Source organism: Calidris pugnax, unplaced genomic scaffold (genome assembly GCF_001431845.1).
Source record: "Calidris pugnax isolate Ruff unplaced genomic scaffold, ASM143184v1 scaffold42, whole genome shotgun sequence".
Taxonomy (NCBI): domain Eukaryota; kingdom Metazoa; phylum Chordata; class Aves; order Charadriiformes; family Scolopacidae; genus Calidris; species Calidris pugnax.
The window spans coordinates 5,135,008-5,151,038 of NW_015090920.1; the positions used below are offsets into that span (position 1 = coordinate 5,135,008).

General features: G+C 37.4%; 1 protein-coding gene across 1 annotated transcript in view; it reads right to left on the reverse strand.

Moving 5' to 3' along the window:
* HHIP (hedgehog interacting protein) overlaps window positions 1-16,031 on the reverse strand; it is an 81,610-nt gene that overhangs the window by 8,482 nt on the left and 57,097 nt on the right. The window contains exon 12 of the mRNA XM_014950095.1: window positions 5,491-5,639. Within this exon, the coding sequence (XP_014805581.1) occupies window positions 5,491-5,639 (149 nt within the window). The remainder of the gene's footprint in view (window positions 1-5,490; window positions 5,640-16,031) is intronic.

Below are 16,031 nucleotides of genomic sequence, written 5' to 3' on the forward strand. Positions count from 1 at the left end.
TGCTATTTTAAATTGTAGCCAGTGTTAGCAAAGCTAACAATCAATAATTTTAGCTGTGGAAGTATTTTCTGCTGCGGTAGAGTCACAGCACTGTGATAAATTAAATATATTGTTCTTTTTGCAGACATTTTGCCATTTAATGTTATCTATTACAATAAAGCTGTAATATGGATTTATGGAGATTTATAATTCATTACATAAAACCAGGTTTCTTGATTTTACTCATGAGTTTCTTAATTACCCTAGAAGGAAACTGATGCCTTGTAAGGTAATTTTTCTTATTTAAATTTTAATCATAGCTTGAGTTCCAACATAAAACATCTCTATTATGTGCTGAGTGGGATACAGGGAAGAAATATCCTCAGTCCACATATTTTCTGTAGCTTTCTTGTATATTGCATCTACCAAATTATCTATCAGTTTTTAAACAAAGCAGATTATTCAAGACCCATTTATGTTCACAGTGGAGATGGTTTTTACTTTAAGTTCCACTTGGACAAGGGCTGTAGAATGGGCCTTATTCTCTAAATGTAGGAAATCTTGACTGACAATTGGAATTGGGCTATTTGGCCAGATGACCTCATCCATTTCTCCAACCTGCTTTTGTTGATGGCTGTATGATGGTCAGCTCATGAATGTTGCAAGTAAGATATATTAGTGATTTATTTCATTTTAATCGAAACTAAGTCACTCCTGCTCATCACTAAAAAGCCAGAACTTCCTGAAATTTACACTCCAGACTATCAGGACCTCATAGCTGACCCTGCTTCATCAAGGTCCTCCTGAGTGCCCTTCCAACCTGAATTACCCCTTGTCTATTGTGTGATACTTGTTTTGTCTTACTCTGTGACTCTTTTCCTCTTTTGAGTTCTACTACTGTCACGTTAACCGTATCTCTTTGTATAGGCATCTGGTCAAACTCTCTGAGCAGATAGACTCAGTCAGAAGACTGTGCTGATGCTTGAAGAGCACCTCCTGGTACCCAGGCTTGCTCTGAAGATCTGCATAGGCCAGAGTTGCCCAGCTCAGGCATAACCACAGCCTCTGTGAGACAGCAATAGCACAGCTGGGGCACTCCAGGTTCATTTGTCTCACCCCTTTGGTGACATACCCAACATCTAGTTAGAGCACAGTCACTTTTTCAAGTGACTTTTAAAAGAGATGCTACGGCAACAAGATAGGACTTCATAAAAGCACTGTGATTAATAATGGATTACAATAATGTTCTGATTATTAGCTGCTTTGTGATAAGTTGTAAATAGAATTCTCTTTAACAAACTAGAGCCATTTTATTTCGTAGGATCAAAACTAAGCGTGTACCAAACCTCAAGTATTTGCATTAAATTAGTGAAGTGCAAAATCTGCAATAATGACCTGCCGGTCTGATTTATGGTCTTTCCTAACAAGGTACTTCTGTTTGACACTGACAATGCACTTTCCACTGCAGGTGGAAACTGAATGTCCAAAGACGGAACATGTATTGATTGCGTTTCCTTTCATTATACAATCTTGGTGGGGAGAAAAAAAAAATAAATACTTTTGTCTGTCATATTTATGCTACTAATTACATTCTGTAATGGGTCATATTATATTAGATATTTTAACTGTTGCCCTTATCTAAAGACGTATTGTTCTCCTACATATTAGGAGATCGATATTTTTTTAATGTTGCCTTAGAAGTGATGGTCAATGACGTATATTGAAAATTTCTCTTAGAAAATAATTAAAAGAGAATTACAGCATGTCACTGCTTTTTTCACTTGTTGCTATGAATCTATATACAAACCAGCTCTGCAGAACTCTCCTTCCCAGCCTTGATTACAGCAGCATTTTCCTGTGGGAGTGCAGTGCCCGTTCCGACAATGCCTTGAGCATTCGGACGTCAGTACCTGTGCAGACTGGGCTGTTCTTTTGCATTCTTCAGGGACTAAAGGCCTGAATAAAAATATACAAACCAAGCAGACAGTTAAAAGTTGGGGTCAAGGAGAAAAACCTTGGTTTTTTAGTAAAGACCTGGTACACTGACAATGCACTTTCCACTGCAGGTGGAAACTGAATGTCCAAAGACGGAACATGTATTGATTGCGTTTCCTTTCATTATACAATCTTGGTGGGGAGAAAAAAAAAATAAATACTTTTGTCTGTCATATTTATGCTACTAATTACATTCTGTAATGGGTCATATTATATTAGATATTTTAACTGTTGCCCTTATCTAAAGACGTATTGTTCTCCTACATATTAGGAGATCGATATTTTTTTAATGTTGCCTTAGAAGTGATGGTCAATGACGTATATTGAAAATTTCTCTTAGAAAATAATTAAAAGAGAATTACAGCATGTCAGTGCTTTTTTCACTTGTTGCTATGAATCTATATACAAACCAGCTCTGCAGAACTCTCCTTCCCAGCCTTGATTACAGCAGCATTTTCCTGTGGGAGTGCAGTGCCCGTTCCGACAATGCCTTGAGCATTCGGACGTCAGTACCTGTGCAGACTGGGCTGTTCTTTTGCATTCTTCAGGGACTAAAGGCCTGAATAAAAATATACAAACCAAGCAGACAGTTAAAAGTTGGGGTCAAGGAGAAAACCCTTGGTTTTTTAGTAAAGACCTGATTCTCTTTTTTGGTATTATCAGTGGGAGAAACCTGTGTTCTGAAAGGATTGCTTTTTTTTCTAACACCAGTAGACATAGAGATTATTTGTTACGTTACAGAAAAATGCAGTGTGATTTGCTATTCTTTCATATAACTGCCTTCAGAGATCTTCTACAAGATTAAATCATGGTCCTTGAGAATTCTTGAAGCTTGAGCCTGGCAAAACTAGCTTGCTGAAGAGCTTATCACAGGCAGCCTGTATCTCTAGATATATTACACGTGCTTAATTCTACTGATTGTGTGGCTTTTCTTCAGAGAGTGCAAATAGTCATATAATTCAGTCCAGAATCCGATGGTGTCTATTTGTTTTTCTAGCTGATCTAGATTTCCAGTTGCATGCTGGGGAGAGTAATCTAATGGTGTCTTTGTTTTTCTAGCTGATCTATATTTCCAGTTGCATGCTGGGGAGAGTAATCTGAACAGCAAGTTTTATGTCACGCATTATGACATGCATAATAACTTTGTGGAAGTATTACCTCTGTCTAATTTGACGTTACAGATTTTTTATTTCCATATTTTTGTGAAATCCTATTTGGATTATGCATTCTGGGTGCTTATTTAAGCTTCTGAACATCAGGAAAGTCTTTTTCACCATGAGGGTGACTGAGAACTAGCAAAAGTTGCCCAGAGAGGTTGTGGAGTCTCCATCCTTGGAGACATTCAGAAGCTGTCTGGACATGGTCCTGGGCAACTGGCTGTAGGTGGCCTTGCTTGAGCAGGAGGTTTGGACCAGGTGACCTCCAGAGGTCCCTTCCAACCTGGGCATTCTGTGGTTGATTCTGTGAAACGTATGCATGAAGAAAATTCTAGTTCAGCCGACTTAAATATTTCTGATACTGCTTTTTTATTTGGCTTCTTGGTGTCTTATGTGATGCATTTTTTCTGTCAGTCTCTACAAAATATTTTGCATATCCGGTAGCCTTTTTAATTTACAAAAGCACAACATTATCTTCCTTGACAAAGAAGGAACTGTAGTGTTCTTTCTGTAGCATTAAATATATAAAACACGTAGGTGTTTTATGTAAGCCTTTCACTTAATCATGCCCTAACTGTTGATATGACTTCCAACACTTTTTTAGATATTCATTAGTTGTTTTTTTCAAATTTAGCTATATGTCCTCATGCTGACCACTTATTTTATTTGCTGTCTGAGTTCAGCAGCAAGAGACTGACAGGATCATTACAAGGCTACAGGTTCCCAGTACAGGTACCATCTCTTGTTTGTGGGCATTCTGTGGTTGATTCTGTGAAACGTATGCATGAAGAAAATTCTAGTTCAGCCGACTTAAATATTTCTGATACTGCTTTTTTATTTCTTCCAACCTAGGTGTTCTGTGGTTGATTCTGTGAAATGTATGCATGAAGGAAATTCTAGTTCAGCTGACTTAAATATTTCTGATACTGCTTTTTTATTGGGCTTCTTGGTGTCTTATGTGATGCATTTTTTCTGTCAGTCTCTACAAAATATTTTGCATATCCGGTAGCCTTTTTAATTTACAAAAGCACAACATTATCTTCCTTGACAAAGAAGGAACTGTAGTGTTCTTTCTGTAGCATTAAATATATAAAACACGTAGGTGTTTTATGTAAGCCTTTCACTTAATCATGCCCTAACTGTTGATATGACTTCCAACACTTTTTTAGATATTCATTAGTTGTTTTTTTCAAATTTAGCTATATGTCCTCATGCTGACCACTTATTTTATTTGCTGTCTGAGTTCAGCAGCAAGAGACTGACAGGATCATTACAAGGCTACAGGTTCCCAGTACAGGTACCATCTCTTGTTTGTGCTGGGGGTTTGATTCCACAGGAATAAGTTGAGAAAAATTTGGCTTCTTGGTGTCTTATGTGATGCATTTTTTCTGTCAGTCTCTACAAAATATTTTGCATATCCGGTAGTCTTTTTAATTTACAAAAGCACAACATTATCTTCCTTGACAAATAAGGAACTGTAGTTTCTTCTGTAGCATTAAATATGTAAAACACTTAGGTGTTTTATGTAAGCCTTTCACTTAATCATGTCCTAACTGTTGATATGACTTCCAGCACTTTTTTAGATATTCATTAGTTGGTTTTTTTTTCAAATTTAGCTATATGTCCTCATGCTGACCACTTATTTTATTTGCTGTCTGAGTTCAGCAGCAAGAGACTGACAGGATCATTACAAGGCTACAGGTTCCCAGTACAGGTACCATCTCTTGTTTGTGCTGGGGGTTTGATTCCACAGGAATAAGTTGAGAAAAGAATGTCAGGATTTTCCAGGAGATCTAAACAAGTAATTGAATGGGAACGTAATGACAAATTAAGTTAATTAGTGGCAAATATAACATTATTCATTCTCAAGGAAATAGCTTGAACTACTGCCATACGTTCCTAAGCTTGAAATTTGCAGGACAAAGATTCTAATAGTTTTGTGGAAACCTTGGCTAAGTGTCCAACTACAATCCAAACAAACCAAAACAAAATCATGTGAGACAGAATAGAATAGAACACTGCAGGTGGAAACTGAATGTCCAAAGACGGAACATGTATTGATTGCGTTTCCTTTCATTATACAATCTTGGTGGGGAGAAAAAAAAAATACTTTTGTCTGTCATATTTATGCTACTAATTACATTCTGTAATGGGTCATATTATATTAGATATTTTAACTGTTGCCCTTATCTAAAGACGTATTGTTCTCCTACATATTAGGAGATCGATATTTTTTTAATGTTGCCTTAGAAGTGATGGTCAATGATGTATATAGAAAATTTCTCTTAGAAAATAATTAAAAGCGAATTACAGCATGTCAGTGCTTTTTTCACTTGTTGCTATGAATCTATATACAAACCAGCTCTGCAGAACTCTCCTTCCCAGCCTTGATTACAGCAGCATTTTCCTGTGGGAGTGCAGTGCCCGTTCCGACAATGCCTTGAGCATTCGGACGTCAGTACCTGTGCAGACTGGGCTGTTCTTTTGCATTCTTCAGGGACTAAAGGCCTGAATAAAAATATACAAACCAAGCAGACAGTTAAAAGTTGGGGTCAAGGAGAAAAACCTTGGTTTTTTAGTAAAGACCTGGTTCTCTTTTTTTGTGTTATCAGTGGGAGAAACCTGTGTTCTGAAAGGATTGCTTTTTTTCTAACACCAATAGAAATAGAGATTATTTGTTACGTTACAGAAAAATACAGTGTGATTTGCCATTCTTTCATATAACTGCCTTCAGAGATCTTATACGAGATTAAATAATAGTCCTGGAGAATTCTTGAAGCTTGAGCCTGGCAAAACCAGCTTGCTGAGGAGCTTATCACAGGCAGTGTGTATCTCTAGATATATTACACGTGCTAAGTTCTACTGATTGTGTGGCTTTTCTTCAGAGAGTGCAAATAGTCATATAATTCAGTCCAGAATCCGATGGTGTCTATTTGTTTTTCTAGCTGATCTAGATTTCCAGTTGCATGCTGGGGAGAGTAATCTGAACAGCAAGTTTTATGTCACGCATTATGACATGCATAATAACTTTGTGGAAGTATTACCTCTGTCTAATTTGACATTACAGATTTTTTATTTCCATATTTTTGTGAAATCATATTTGGATTATGCATTCTGGGTGCTTATTTAAGCTTCTGAACATCAGGAAAGTCTTTTTCACCATGAGGGTGAGTGAGCACTAGCACAAGTTGCCCAGAGAGGTTGTGGAGTCTCCATCCTTGGAGACATTCAGAAGCTGTCTGGACATGGTCCTGGGCGACTGGCTGTAGGTGGCCTTGCTTGAGCAGGAGGTTTGGACCAGGTGACCTCCAGAGGTTTCTTCCAACCTAGGTGTTCTGTGGTTGATTCTGTGAAATGTATGCATGAAGGAAATTCTAGTTCAGCTGACTTAAATATTTCTGATACTGCTTTTTTATTGGGCTTCTTGGTGTCTTATGTGATGCATTTTTTCTGTCAGTCTCTACAAAATATTTTGCATATCCGGTAGTCTTTTTAATTTACAAAAGCACAACATTATCTTCCTTGACAAATAAGGAACTGTAGTTTCTTCTGTAGCATTAAATATGTAAAACACTTAGGTGTTTTATGTAAGCCTTTCACTTAATCATGTCCTAACTGTTGATATGACTTCCAGCACTTTTTTAGATATTCATTAGTTGGTTTTTTTTTCAAATTTAGCTATATGTCCTCATGCTGACCACTTATTTTATTTGCTGTCTGAGTTCAGCAGTGAGAGACTGACAGGATCATTACAAGGCTACAGGTTCCCAGTACAGGTACCATCTCTTGTTTGTGCTGGGGGTTTGATTCCACAGGAATAAGTTGAGAAAAGAATGTCAGGATTTTCCAGGAGATCTAAACAAGTAATTGAATGGGAACGTAATTAAGGAACTGTAGTTTCTTCTGTAGCATTAAATATGTAAAACACTTAGGTGTTTTATGTAAGCCTTTCACTTAATCATGTCCTAACTGTTGATATGACTTCCAGCACTTTTTTAGATATTCATTAGTTGGTTTTTTTTTCAAATTTAGCTATATGTCCTCATGCTGACCACTTATTTTATTTGCTGTCTGAGTTCAGCAGTGAGAGACTGACAGGATCATTACAAGGCTACAGGTTCCCAGTACAGGTACCATCTCTTGTTTGTGCTGGGGGTTTGATTCCACAGGAATAAGTTGAGAAAAGAATGTCAGGATTTTCCAGGAGATCTAAACAAGTAATTGAATGGGAACGTAATGACAAATTAAGTTAATTAGTGGCAAATATAACATTATTCATTCTCAAGGAAATAGCTTGAACTACTGCCATACGTTCCTAAGCTTGAAATTTGCAGGACAAAGATTCTAATAGTTTTGTGGAAACCTTGGCTAAGTGTCCAACTACAATCCAAACAAACCAAAACAAAATCATGTGAGACAGAATAGAATAGAATAGAATAGAATAGAATAGAATAGAATAGAACAGAACAGAACTGAATCGGACCGAACCAAACCTTGTTCATTATACTGACACAGCATTAAAACCCCAATAATATGCAAATAGCTGGTATGGTAACTTGTGCACTGATTGCCCTGTCAAATATTAAAATCCTAGATTGATACTCCTATGTGGAGAAGAGCCTAGTCTTTGGAGTCTGAGAAAGTAGGGGTATGATGGAGGTGCAGAAAGCAGTGACAGAAAAAAAGAGGAGCAAAATTGGGCATCCTTGTTTGTCTCCCATTTCAACATCAGAAGAAATATCGAGGGAAAAAATTAAGTAAAGAAAATAAAATTAACCAGCTGAACTCATGGCTTCTAAGATATCAATGAAGCCCATGTTCTAGTAGGATTTTAAAAAGATATTTCTATGCACAATGGAGCTATTCAAAGTAATATTAGATAGGGTAAAAATAATTTTTAAGAAAAATAAGCACTCATACCTAGTGTCACAGAAGTCCCTCACTAGCTGACTAGGCTTACATTTCCCTCCCACCCCCCGCATTTTGGCATGCAGCTTGTTAATGGTACATTACAGGCTTTCTTGCATTTTTCTTTGAAACAGAGTAATAGAGTACAGGCTCACTGGTTTGTTTCACCGTAGCACTTTCTCTGCTCAGTCTTAATTGCTACCATGATTATTTAAACATCCGTACAGAAGAACTGGTTCCCCAAAGATGTTAAGGACAGAAAGAATGTGTAGACGCATCTCTAGTGTAGCACCAAGTTCTGATTTCCAAAGCTCTTCTGAGAATCAGACTTAAGGTCCTGCATTATTTAAGGGTTTTGAAACATGTTTTGACACCTTTCGTGCAGCATATTTGAAACTCTTTCAGGTTTTGTGTTTATGTATTTCCACAGCTGTCTTTTAAGTATAATGCATTATTTTTTTTGACCTGTAAGGAATTCCAGTTCTGTAGTATTGACTGCATTACACATGATCTGGTTAAGAAAGTTCCTACATGTAATAATTATATGCAAGATTCAGAGGCAATGCTGGCTTGGAAACCGTTCTACCAAATTATATGATTTTCAGTGGAGACTTGTTTAGATTTAAAGTAAAAAGGTCTGTATTCTAATTTCTACCTCTAGCAAAAAAAAAAATAAATCTAAATTTGAGTTATTTCTCTATAGCCAGCTCCATAGAAGACAATATTCTTTCTTCATGTGTTGAAGTGCATTTCTTTCAAGTTACTTTAAATGGGAGTCTTCTCTTTTTCTTGCTCAAACACAGGTAGAGTACTCTGTTTAGCGGGAAGCATAACTTTAGGCTTCTGGAGCATCTCTTGGAAAAGAGCTCCAGTGGCATATCTTTAGCAAAGAATGACCTCATAAGTCACGGAGGTATTTTATTTGTGAAAATAATGGTTTATTTTATTAATAGATATAAATTATTTATCTATGATAGTCCTGGAGTATATAGGGGGTTTTTTTATTTGCATTTAATTAGGGAGGCAGAAATCATACTTTTTTGTATCCAGCAGAGCATGGCCGGTCACTTTATGATTTAAAGTTTTCTAGCACTCTTGGTACTTGTGAATATAACCTTGCCTTTTATTCTGCCATCAATCAATAACTTGCACTCATCAGCCTCGGATAATATTTATTAATGGTGGGGTGGAGTAGAAACAAAGATGGAAAAAATTCTGGCTGGCAGAGTGCCTTAGGAGAAGAGGAATACAAATGCAGCTGCAGCAGAATCCTTCTGGTGTGTGAGAAGAGTTACTGGTTTTCCTGAGCCGTACTACGGGAAAAGCCACGCTTCTTTCTCAGGGTTTGAGTGCCCTTACGGGGCCAACAAGCATCAAGGGAAAGTCTCTGCCCCACAATACTCACACAATGCATCCTTCAGGCTTTAAAGGGGTGGAAATTTTCAGGCTCTGCCCAAGTTGAACGGAATCTCACAAAGATAACATAAGGCTTGAAGCTGACTGTTGGGACTTGATCTTTCCAGCACTTAGACAAGCCTCTGATTTTGTTTATATAACTAGTGCTTCGCTCTGTCTCTTGATGTGGAAAATGGAGGGGAATAGATGGAGCCCCACTGCGGGCTAGAGAGAATTTTTTTTCCTTGTCTCCCTCAATCTATAAAACTCTAAAGGGTACAGCTTGCTTACTCTTACAGTAAGCACTACTTGGTCCGCAGAAAGTCAGCCAAAAATGTAGCTGATAATGACTATTTATATGGACTGTACAATTCTAGTTATCTTAAAGAGCTGTTCATATATACAGTACAGTACAGTATATCTTGCTTGTTAAAACATGCTTTCATGAAACTGTGTAACAACTCTAAATGTATGGAACATGGAGGGAAAGTTGTACTGGGGGCTGGGGCCCTCGCTGGGTCCCGTCGCTGACGTGTGCAGTGAGCTGGGAATTCTTGCCTGTGCGTTGTGTAAAACCATTTTTGCTGCATTACTGTAGCTGGTACAAGAAAGCAGCCTCTGCTGTTAGCTTGGAGGGCGTGTAACAGTCTAGCAGGCTTTAATAGGTTAAAACTCATCCTGGAATTGCTTAGGATTTCATGCTTTCTTTAGTGCATCTCTTCACCGTTCCACTAAACGCACAGAGTGATTTAGTTGCTGTATGCACTAGGCTGTTAACTCAGACCCACATAGATCAATGCAAATGGAGGGTCAAATTCAGCAATAACACAATGGTACTGAACCGAAAACAAATTCCTCCCTCGTGCCTTTGACACAATATCAAAAATCTCTACTTTCCCACTAAAGTGAAAAAAAAACCCAGACAAAATTCCTGGATGTTCAAATTCAAACAAGAGATGTGGCTGTAGAAATCCTGATTGTGGTACAAAATATACCAAAAGAATGTTATGCTTCAATTTACTGCACGCAAGATATGAGGTATTAGAATGATGCCGAAGTATATCACCAAAAGTTGTGCAGTAGTTGTTTGGCTTTTTTTCCTTTATAAGGGAAAATGTCAAGAAAATATAATTTTGTTTCATACTTGTCATAGAGTAAATTTACTAGTTGTCATAGAATAAATATAACATCTCTTCAGGTACAGCTTCTAAAATTAAAAAGTATACCTTTAGTCCTGGGAGAGATGCCAAAAGCTCGTTAGTTGTCTCCAGATTTACTGCATGGGAATAATGTGGAAAAAACTCACGGCTTTTAAGATTTAAACTCAGCAGCATATCAAATTTATTCTTATATGGTATACTTGTTCATGACCTCTAGTCTTAAGAAATTCTGTCATGTTTGAAAACTAGTCCCTCGTGAAGCCTGTATCGATGTTAATAGCTAAGAGGTCAATGCAACTGCTAAACAGTTTGTATTACTGTCAGGGTGGTCATGAAAACAACACCTGCTGCATGAGCACTTGGCAGCTGGGTCAACAGGCACTGTGGGAATTTATCAATTTAGGGGGCCACTTGCATAACACTTTGACTGATGAATTGGGAAAGACTGGCTTACTGGGCTAAAGCTGCTCTATTATGTATGACTTTCTTTAGGATGGCAGAGGCTTCCTGCAGGCTCCAGAAAATAAGCAAAAGATAAACTGAGCTGTTTTTTTCCTTATAAAGCGATAAAAAGTGAGAAGTCCTTAATAGCCAACGTTAGAAAGACTAAAAAAAAAAAAAGGGAAAAAAATCCCAAACCAAAACAAAAACTTTTACAGTCAGTGAGCTGTGATGTGATTGAAAAAAATCCTTAAGTTTTTCCATCGTGGTTACAAAGGAGTTTTTGTGAAGTACTTCTGTAAAGTGAAACTCTCTAGACTGGTATTCGCAAAAAGCTCTAATTTCTCTTTAGTGTCTCTTATGGGAATAGTAACTGCATGTGGGTTGGTAAATGAGATAAGAATTTTGCATGCTCCGGCTAAACTAAACATAATTAGACATTAATTCTGGCTTTCCATTCCCTCAAATGACTTAAGGGATAGTAACTTTCTGAACAGAAAGAAATCATATGGCCCACCTGGGTTGGTGGGAGCATTCACCACCAAAATTGGCTCATTCTACACAGTTTCCAGTAGTAGCTTCAGAGTATATCTATAGCCCACCAGAACCGAGTATCTTGATGCAGATTAGTCTAAGACCGTATGTTTCCGAGTTTCTATTTACATAGTAATTAAAGTCTTCAAGAGCACTACACATTCATAAATGTTCTTCTATCATCCCGTCAAGCACTCATATTAAAAAATAAAATCACCAATGTTTTTGTAAAGAGCCCGAACAAAAGTCAAGATGAGGTATGACCTAGATATTGTCCCTTAGTGTTTGAAATCAGTCTGTTTGGAAATACTCCCCGATAGCGGAAATCCCAGAAGGTGATGATGGAAAGGATGATAAGCGGAATTGCATACCCTGGAGGGGCACCAAAGAGGAGTGAGATGGTTTGAATCAAGTTCAAGTTTCAATCCAACGGAAAACAGCAATTCTGGCTGTTGATATGAAACATATTGAAATCCAGATCTATAAGGTGTTAAAAGGAGAGGAAGAGGAAGTCCTCTTACGTGTGCAAGGACACTTACTTAAGCTCTGCCCTCTTCCTTAAAAATCACCTGCTGGCTCCAGTGAGCCATCCTGGGCAAAAGAATTATTCATCCCCTTTGGAATCCTGGCATCCACAGTGGCAAATGCTTAAAATTTCATAGGGGAGACAGCACTGTGTGACTGCCCTAGAAATTTTTCTGGGTTTAGTCCTATCTTTTAAATGGAAATCTTTTGCGTTGTCTGTCAGTTTGAGTACTCTCCTTAAATCTCATTTTATGTATATTTTGCTTGGAGATAAAAATGACCACAATCGAAATATTCTAAAAGAAGACTTACAAAGCCCTGTTATGGCTGTTCTGCCACCTTCCAACGTTTATTTTCTTACTTTTGGTCTGTCCCTGTCTATGGTTTTCAAAGAGCAGCTGGTAATGTTTAAATTACAGCTGATACGAACTTATCAACAGATCTTTCTTACTTAAATATGCATTTTTAATATTGTCCACAGCTGATTTTCTCCTCTCATCGTGCTTGAAAATTATTACTTTTTCTTTTCTAATGGATTTGTCTCATATTTTCTCTGTTATTGACTAACCAGAATGTTTGGACCTATACACATTTTCTATATCACTCCTTATCTAGCTATTTCTCCTGTGTACTCATCAATGTTGTTGTGGCTGATATTAGTATGTATTTGTAGGAACAGAAAGCAAGACCGAAAAAATAGAAAGTAGAAAAATAGAAAAAAAAATGTTTTCTTTTTTGGTCACAAAGATCATTTATAAGATGCTAGTATTTGCCCTGGCCTTCAGGACACCTACCTTTTATTTGAGAAGTACTTAAGTCTTTCTCCCTGTACTTTCTCATTAGTTCCTAATTAGTTTACTTGTGATAATATTTTTTTGACTTTCTTTTTATATTATATTTTAGATATATTTTTCAGAGACACAACTTTAACTTCAGAAAGTCTTATTTTGTCTGCTAGTTGAACTAATTTACCTGGTGCTGTTGTTATGTGTTTGTAACTCTTAGGGTTTCCCCACATCCCCTCCATTCTCAAAGCTAAACATGCTGTTACCTGTACTCTCCACTTTACTCGGTTTTGGTAAAAGGCAGATATGTGTATTTTGCAGCACCTCACACACTTGGTATTTACATTCATTTTTAACTTTTCTGTTCTGATTTATCACTTCATTCTCTAACAGCTCCCAAGTACTAATGTATCTTTATACCAACCTTGTTACAAAGAGAAGGGTTATTTTATTCTGGGCTTTAATGGGACGCTATTTAGTTATTGACAAGAAGTATTTGGAGGAATTGAACAAAAGTTGCCTGTGATACCTTGAGTTCTGTGTTTCAAACTGCCTTGATGATGGACAGATTCAGAACCTCTGTGTTGATCATATTTATCAATTCAGCATATATCACCTCAGTTTAACACCTCATTTTTATTGCGTGTAAGAGATTGGTTTAGGATAGGACTTTCCCATTGCTGAGTACTGAGGACTAATACAAAGGGTTCTCTGGATTACCCTGATCCTCTGAGCCTCTAATGTTTTAACCCGCCCACTTCTTTTGAATTTTCTTCTACTGCTAGCAATAGCCAAGTAGAAGGTTTCTTTCTTAAGCTATATTTGAGACAAGGAAATCAGGGTCATGATTATGTTTGAGAGCACTTTGATTATGCAGTAGTTCTCTACAAAGATCAAAAGAATTAAAATCCTGCCATCTTAATTTAACATTTATTATTTAGAATAAAAGAATAATTTCATAAGCTCGCAGCAGCTTACAAATGACCAGTAGCAGAAGAAGACTGGTTTTTGCATGAAGTTATTTATTTCCAGCAAGGGGCTACCACAAGGAATGATAATTTTGTTCTTTTACACTGCCCCATGATTGGAAGGCTCTCTGCAAATTGATTAGTCTGCCAGGGGCCACCTCTCACAGGGATTCTGTTACTAAGTAATTAATTTCTAAGATGTGACAAATCAATACTTTGATGACTGACTTTATATCTGACGCTTATAGCCCACCTGTAGCATCTTTATTTTGTGTTCTAGAAAGCTTATTGTGCTAGGGTTTACACCTGTAACTGAGGTATTTCTATGGCACATACCAAGGGGGAGTCATTAAAAGGAGCAACAAAATATTAGCATGCAAAAAAATTTGGCATGTGAATAGCAATTAATATTTTGTTAATAAAGCCTTGCATGAAAGTTTGCCAAATCCACGGAATTTTAATGTGTAATGTGTAATGTGAAATTAGCATGAACTGGTAACAAGAGCTGCAGTGCTCCTTTGTGGAAGTAACTCATTATTTTTAACTTAAAAGCCTGCAATGGTGTGAGACTGAAAACCAACAAAACTCAAAAACTTTGCCTGAATGAAAATTATCCCATGTTTCTAGAAAGCGTTACCAAAAAACTATATCCCTTGGCCACAGTCTGTTTAATTTCAACTGCGTGCCAATTGACAAAAGTATTTTATAGTTTTCTGGTTACTTTCACCAGTAACCAAACGCAGTCTTGACCCTTTTCCATACTTGAAAACAGCCAACCGTGAGCGCAGCAATGGGAGGTCTGGCCTTTCAGGTATGTCAGCTGAAGACCACCCTACTGGAAGAGGCAACAAGAACAAAAAGCCGAGGTCAAACAAGGCAGCCCCATGTAATTAGATCCTAATAGTGGATTTAGGGTGTAAAATTCACTTAAAACCATACACCAACAGACTAAACAATCCCAGTAAGAATGGCAAGTTTTGTTCTAAAAAAAATGTTTTTAATACCAGAAAGCGTAAATAAAACATACGTAATAACCTTGACTGACAGACTGCACTAACCTGCAGTAACATCTGCTTCCAAATTATTTGCTATAGGTTTGGGATAGTATAATTATAAAACACTGAAACTCTACTGTAACTTACAGTACAGTGTGCATCCTATTTAATGAATTTATTATTGAACTAACTTGCCTTGTTGCACTAATAATAATTTTTAGAATTTAAATTCTGACAAGAAAATAAATTCCTCTCTTAAATAGCCGACAGCAAAATGAAAAATGTGAGCCTGACTGTATGTGATGCTAATGGGGAAACACGCTGAAGTAGATGCTGAACAAACAGGCAGTTGCTCTTGCAGGGTATGATGGGGTCAAAGTAATTACTACGACAAACTTCATTGCTGTTGGCCTTTTCATTTTGTGTTAATTGCTGCTGCTTTTGCAGGGTGGATGTGGTACCTTTACATGCCACAGGCTTGGGCTGATAAAGCAGCAAGATCCATCATGAAGAAAATGCTGTTTCTCCAGCTGAAGTGAGTACCTGCTAGTCATCTTCTCTTACTGTTGCTGGGGCCCCTGGGTCATGTTGAGGACTCGCTTTTTGCAGTCCTTCCAGATTCCCTAATATTTTCATAGTTCTAGCTGCTCTGCAAAGAACTGAAAATGATCACATCTCAAGAAACTCTGGGTTTGATAATTTTCATTTATCCTCATTTTACAACTCTTAAATTAGTCTAAATAATTAAACCAATCACATTAATTCTGTGCCTCATAAATCATTTGAGTGGGATTTATAAGCCTTTTGGAAACGGTGCTTTGAGAACTGTGAAAGAATTCAGTGTGGTTTTGGCACACAGCCCAAGGACAGAAGGTGCTCCAAACCTCTGCAGGGAGAGACAGGTAAATGCAGGGGGATGGAGGGATGGTGAGAACTAGTGAACAGTGACACTCACTAACTGAGGATTCAGTCCTCTGTGTTATTCTCCTTTTGTGGTATATCCTGTACAACAGAAGAGATGTTTGGGAGAGATTGATGCTGCGTAACCTCTTTGGTACTTAAAAGTCATTTGGCTTCAGAACTACCAGGAGCATCTTTTTTACCTGTACTGGTCCATATGGTTCCACATTAAATATGTCTATGCTTCTATGGAAACATGCAAGAATGTGAATCTAGGTGGAAAAGCGGG